The 6,902-nt window shown below is 51.5% G+C and overlaps 1 protein-coding gene across 1 annotated transcript; it reads left to right on the top strand.

Moving 5' to 3' along the window:
- Window positions 1–547: 547 nt before the first annotated feature.
- On the top strand, window positions 548–6,902 carry LRP88_00079 (uncharacterized protein; the record flags this gene model as incomplete). The annotated part of the gene is made up of 4 exons (XM_083236799.1): window positions 548–1,499; window positions 1,557–1,661; window positions 1,718–4,620; window positions 5,361–6,902. 4 exons carry the CDS (start codon window positions 548–550, stop codon window positions 6,900–6,902), a joined length of 5,502 nt encoding a protein of 1,833 aa, XP_083107416.1.

Below are 6,902 nucleotides of genomic sequence, written 5' to 3'. Positions count from 1 at the left end.
TTTCCATTTCGGTTTACACCCGACCAAACCGTGATGGCACCGTTCTTGCCACCAACGACGCTAGGGACGGGCCGCTCGGGAGCTGTTCCTTGGCTTCTATCAAGCTCTGCATCGGTAAGTCTCGCGCTTGCGAAGCTGATTTCTTGTGATGAAAATCAAGGATCTGCGGCTTTCCCAATAAGCTAGCCGCTAGCCGCTAGCCTGGAATGGCCTCTCTCTGTGGATTCGGAATCTTTATTTTCCGATAGTGACGATCAGCATTCTGGTTGGTGATATGGTAAGCTGATTCTGCCTTGGGCGGGTAATGCCCTGATATGATTGACTGCGAACCCGCTTTTGGGACAGGGATTGCTGTGGCTGTAAACCGAGAAATGCCTTGCGGGGTTAAAGCTGTTCTTTCCCACCCGCCCCTCGTCGCTGTTTTCCCATGTCCGTCCTGATCGGCACTAGGAACCGACAAGATCTCATAGCACCTTCGGAAATCTTATGTTTGCAGACTTATTATCTGCGCTTAACTTTCTGGCATACCTCGATAACTAGGTAAGCTATGAAGAAACTCTACGAGCGTCTACGTTCGGGTCGATCGCCGGCTCCTCCCAACAACCCACAGGAAGAGACAAGCCGTGACCCTGCGCCATCCGATGCTCCACGATCGATTGCAGACCCGAACCCGCCCGAACAACCCTTGACGCTTAGTTTTCCGGATGGGGTAGAAGTCTTGCACGACTGTCCCGATGCCACCGTCGACATATGCTTCGTTCATGGTTTGACGGGGAATCGCATCAGCACTTGGGCCGCTCACGGACAGACAGCGCCTTGGCCCAAGACCCTCCTTCCAGAAAAGCTAAGCAAAGCCCGCATACTGACATACGGCTACGATGCGTACATAGTCTCGAAAGGTGTGACATCGTCGAACCGGTTGATCGACCACGCGACGAACCTCCTCATAGATTTGACAAATGACAGAGCAGGCTCCCGCGCGTCGTCTCGTCCCCTGATCTTTGTCGCTCACAGCCTGGGTGGTCTTGTCTGCAAAGAGGCCATTCTGCAATCGCGAAATAACCCGAACCATCGTCGTCGTGACATATTCGCCCACCTCAAAGGCATCGTCTTCATGGGAACCCCTCACAAGGGGTCGTGGATGGCCGACTGGGCCAAGATGCCTGCATCAGCTCTCGGCCTGGTCAAATCGACCAACAAATCACTTCTTCGGATTTTGGAAACCGATGATCAACTGCTTGAGTCTATTCAAGCCCGATTCTTAGCATTGATACGAGAGCAGCGGGAGGCAGGGAGGCAGCTTGAGGTCACGTGCTTCTTTGAGGAACTCCCTCTTCCTGTAGTAGGGAAAGTTGTGTCTAAGGAATCGGCCACTTTTGAGGGCTATGACCCCATCACAATCCACGCAAACCATGGGGACATGGTCAAGTTCAGATCCGCCGAAGAGAATGGGTTCAAAAGGCTCGTAGGGGAGCTGACGGTATGGGAATCAGAGATTGGTATGAGAGAACAAGCCATTTGTGTAAGAGAAGCTTTCGCTAAAGGCATCCTTTTAGGCCAAAGCATTTCCGCACCGGAAGCCATTGCACCGGAAGCCATCGCACCGGAGGCTCATGTCGAGACGAACACTGCTATAGGGAAGGAAAGAGTTATATCAGCGAGTTAGTGCAATCAATAACTCAAGTACTTTGCTACTTCGTAGCTAACTCTATAACAGAGCATACTATGCATTATCTTCCATTCCCACGGAATAGAAAATTTGTGGGACGTAAAGACATCATCGAAACCCTTGAACACCTCCTCACTAGTTCAGATGAACAACGGATCGCTCTTGTCGGACTGGGCGGTATGGGTAAGACCCAAATTGCTCTGCAATTCGCGCATCTGGTGAAGAGCAATAGCAAGGAACATAAAAACTGCTCTGTCATCTGGATTCCAGCGCTAAGCATGGCGAGCTTCGAGCAGGCGTGTACTACGATTATCAATGAATTTGGCATCAAGTGCGCTGGCGACGAAGACCCTAAAGAAACAATTAGAGAATTCCTAAACTCGGACAAGGCGGGAAAGTGGTTACTTATTATCGACAACGCTGACGACATGAGCGTTCTCTATGGGTCAACGCAACAGCCAGACGGAATTGCCGATTTCCTTCCGGATAGCGATAATGGTCGCATTTTATTCACAACAAGATCTCAAGAAGTAGCCGTCAACGTTGCAGGAAGCTGCGTGGTTGAGCTATCTGAGATGAGTCCGGATGAGGCAAAAGCTCTTTTACAGAAGTCATTGATCAAGAAGGATCAAGCTCAGGATGATGAACTTGTCGGCGAGCTACTGCAGAAGCTCACACATCTACCCCTTGCAATCTCGCAGGCATCGGCGTACATGAACACGAACAAGGTGCCTATCAAAGAGTATCTCCGGCTTTTCCAGAACACAGACCAGGATATAGTTGAACTGTTGAGCCGTGGGTTTCGCGATGGCAGCCATTACGGAAGCGCCCAGGGCGCAGTCGCTACCACCTGGATCATGTCTTTCAACCAGATCCGCGACACGGATGAGGATGCCGCGAGGCTGCTATCTTTTGTAGCGTACATTGAGCCGAAAGCGATACCCCGAACCCTGCTGCCTCGCTTGGGCTCTGAACAACGGATGACACAAGCAATCGGCACACTTTGTGGGTATAGTTTCATGAACCGACGAGAAGATAGCGAGACATTTGATATGCATAGTCTGGTGCACTTGGCCACGAAGCTGTGGAATGCAAGTCACGACCCCGAGAGACAGCAGAGACAAGCAGCAACAATCCGTCTCGCAGAGGTGTTTCCGACGGATGCCTGGGAGAACCGTGAGCTATGGCGCCAATACCTCCCGCATGCCCTAAGAGTTCTCAACAGGGCGGTCAGCGATGAGAGTAAAGAGGTTTGCGAACTGGGATTCTGGGTTGGCCGATGCCTACTTGTAGATGGACGGACGAGAGAGGCAATCAAGAGACTAGAGCATGTGGTGGCGATTCGGGAGAAGACATTGGCGGAGAATCACCCAGACCGACTGGCATCACAGCACGCTCTCGCAGGAGCATACCAAGCCAACGGTCAGATCAACAAGGCAGTAGACCTGCTGGAGCATGTGGTGGCGATCAAGGAGAAGACATTGGCGGAGAATCACCCATCACGACTAGCATCACAGCACGAGCTCGCAGGAGCATACGAAGCCAACGGTCAGATCGAGAAGGCAGTAGACCTGCTGGAGCATGTGGTGGCGATTCGGGAGAAGACATTAGCGGAGAATCACCCTTCACGACTGGCATCACAGCACAGCCTCGCAGGAGCATACCAAGCCAACGGTCAGATCGAGAAGGCAGTAGAACTGCTAGAGCATGTGGTGGCGATTCAGGAGAAGACATTGGCGGAGAATCACCCAGACCGACTGGCATCACAGCACAACCTCGCACGAGCATATGAAGCCAATGGTCAGATCGAGAAGGCAGTAGACCTGCTAGAGCATGTGGTGGCGATTCGGGAGAAGACATTGGCGGAGAATCACCCAGACCGACTGGCATCACAGCACGAGCTCGCAGGAGCATACCAAGCCAACGGTCAGATCAATAAGGCAGTAGACCTGCTAGAGTATGTGGTAGCGATCAACGAGAAGACATTGGCGGAGAATCACCCATCACGACTAGCATCACAGCACAACCTCGCAGGAGCATACCAAGCCAACGGTCAGATCAACAAGGCAGTAGAACTGCTGGAGCATGTGGTGGCGACTCGGGAGAAGACATTGGCGGAGAATCACCCAGACCGACTGGCATCACAGCACAACCTCGCACGAGCATACGAAGCCAACGGTCAGATCAATAAGGCAGTAGACCTGCTAGAGTATGTGGTGGCGATTCGGGAGAAGACATTGGCGGAGAATCACCCAGACCGACTGGCATCACAGCACGCCCTCGCAGGAGCATACGAAGCCAACGGTCAGATCGAGAAGGCAGTAGACCTGCTAGAGCATGTGGTGGCGATTCAGGAGAAGACATTGGCGGAGAATCACCCATCACGACTAGCATCACAGCACGAGCTCGCAGGAGCATACCAAGCCAATGGTCAGATCGAGAAGGCAGTAGACCTGCTAGAGCATGTGGTGGCGATTCAGGAGAAGACATTGGCGGAGAATCACCCATCACGACTAGCATCACAGCACGAGCTCGCACGAGCATATCAAGCCAACGGTCAGATCGAGAAGGCAGTAGACCTGCTAGAGCATGTGGTGGCGATTCGGGAGAAGACATTGGCGGAGAATCACCTAGACCGACTGGCATCACAGCACGAGCTCGCACGAGCATACCAAGCCAACAGACAGATCGAGAAGGCAGTAGACCTTCTAGAGCATGTGGTGGCGATCAAGGAGAAGACATTAGCGGAGAATCACCCAGACCGACTGGCATCACAGCACGTTCTCGCAGGAGCATACCAAGCCAACGGTCAGATCGAGAAGGCAGTAGACCTACTAGAGCATGTGGTGGCGATTCAGGAGAAGACATTGGCGGAGAATCACCCATCACGACTAGCATCACAGCACGCTCTCGCAGGAGCATACGAAGCCAACGGTCAGATCGAGAAGGCAGTAGACCTATTAGAGCATGTGGTGGCGATGAAAAAGGAAATAATGGCGGAAACCCATCCTAGTCGGCTGGTGTCAGAGGAACTACTGCAATACTTACGAAACTCTAGACAGCTCAACTAACTTGAGGGATTGACTGCCCAATGAGGGCTGGCAATTCTTTCTTAGCACCCCTCTGGCATTCGTACGGTGAAGGTATTATACAGTATGTACTATACTACGAACCCTAGCGGGCAGGTCGGTAACTTTATGCTGCTTATTCTAGCATCAATTTTAAAGGTCGGAAGCACTACCGTATAAACTCGAGAAATTCAGGGGCTTGGCAAAGTGGGCCCGGCCCACTCGCTATGCCCCCTCGGGCCAAGCGGGCTGAGGCTCATCGCAAATGAGATATCAGATTATTCCCTCACCAAAGGAGTCAATTTGCACCCTTTTTTGACATTCGAATTGATTGAATATAACTTCAAAGGGCAGAGATGGTACTAGAACAGAGAGATCCGAATTCCCAAGTGACGCCGCGACGGAAGCGCGGTCCAAAGCCAAAGCCGCCTTCTCAGCGCGTATCAAAGCCATTTTCGCCACTCAAACGCAAGGAAGAAACGCACTCTCACGAGAAGAAGGTCCGGGTCTTGCTTTTTCTCCTCAATCATCGCATTTATGACCCAAAGCCAAATACGAGGGGATCTCGAAGGGTTGAAGTCATCGATGGATATCGCCAACCGTATATTTCTGAGGCATCGAAGTGGTTTCTCATCAAAGAGAAGACTATTGAAGTGTGGTGGAAGCATCGCGATCGCATCCTCGGCCTCACCCCTCACGAGACTGCTTGGAAGCCTCGCTGGCCGGAGCTTGAAGATGAGTTATTTCGACGCTTTATTCAACGTCGAAAGGAGAAGAAAGTTATCACCATACACTGGTTTCGGACTACGGCAAAGTCCCTCTTCGGAGAGCTCTATCCAGAACACGAGAAGCTATTCGGATTCTCCAACGGGTGGTTCCTGAACTTCAAGAAACGTCATGGAATCGTGAAACGGCGAGTCACTAACCAGGCCCAGAAGACCCCAGAGGAATACCGTCAGATTGTGAATAGCTTCCTTCGCTTCCTTCTACGAAATACTCAAAAGAAACTATCCCCACCTCTAGCAGTGCCCCCTAAGTTTCCCTACCAACTTGGAGAGAAGATTCCGGACCTTCTCGATTCCCCAAAGCGCCGTTTCCATAATAACTGCATCCTCAATGTTGACGAAACCCCGATTCCTTTCGAATACCTTGATGGTTCGACTTACGCCTTAGAAGGTGATAAGACAGTCTCTGGAAAGACCGACCGCAGCGGCTGGAGCAAGAGAAAGGCCACACTTATGCTGTCTATATTCGCTGATGGACTGGGCCGGCTGAAGCCAAAGCTTATCTTCGAGGGAGCCGAACCACCGAAGGGGAAGATCCTGAAGAAAGAAGGTCATCTTTACCACTCTGGCGTTTCTGTGGAGTTCAACCCAACGGCATATAATAACGAGAAGTTATTCCTGAGGTGGTTGAATGAGGAGGTTATTCCCTGCAAGAGGCCACACAGAGAATTTCTCCTCGTTATGGATGTCGCCAGCTTTCATAAGACCGATGACGTGACTTCTCTGCTGATGAAGTCAAAGATCCTTCCTGCGATGATTCCTCCCGGCTGCACAGCTCTTCTTCAACCGCTTGACGTAACTATCAACAAGCTTTTTAAGGCGTGGTTACAGCAGTATGCCGATGAGTGGATCACAGAGAGGGATAACGACCCGGATCGCAATTCCAAGCCGTGGACCCCTACTGAGAAGCGAGTCATGACAACACATATCGTCGGCCGCGCTTGGGAGCGCCTCCTAGAGCGGCCGGAGCTCATACAGAAGTCCTTTTCCACCTGTGGAATCGGATTACGGCCAGATCGAAGTGAGGAAGGCAAGATCAGCATCAAGGATATTAAGAAGGAAGATATCGACTTCAGCAACTGGGAAATAGCTTCAAACCCGGCAGAAGGGGAAGAACAACACCAAGAAATAGCAGCTGTATTTGATGACGAGGAACTGGGGCTCCCCGAAGATGACCTCATCGAGTCACTGACTTCTCTTTCCACCGAGGAGCTGGCACGAATAGCTTCAGAGAGGGGCCTCACGGTGGATTTCACAAGGTCAGATGTAAGAGAGGAACTGATCAGTCAGCTTGTGGATATTGGTACCCGATTTCAGCGCGAATTTACAAGTGAGGAAGAAGTCACTTTGTCACTAGGGACCCCTTCCTCGATCCAATAA

This window comes from Fusarium phalaenopsidis (genome assembly GCF_050370095.1).
Source record: "Fusarium phalaenopsidis strain FUZ10S chromosome Unknown contig_32272, whole genome shotgun sequence".
NCBI classification, from domain to species: Eukaryota; Fungi; Ascomycota; class Sordariomycetes; order Hypocreales; family Nectriaceae; genus Fusarium; species Fusarium phalaenopsidis.
Note: the sequence above shows the minus strand (reverse complement) of the source record. Positions and strands in the feature narration are given on the sequence as shown.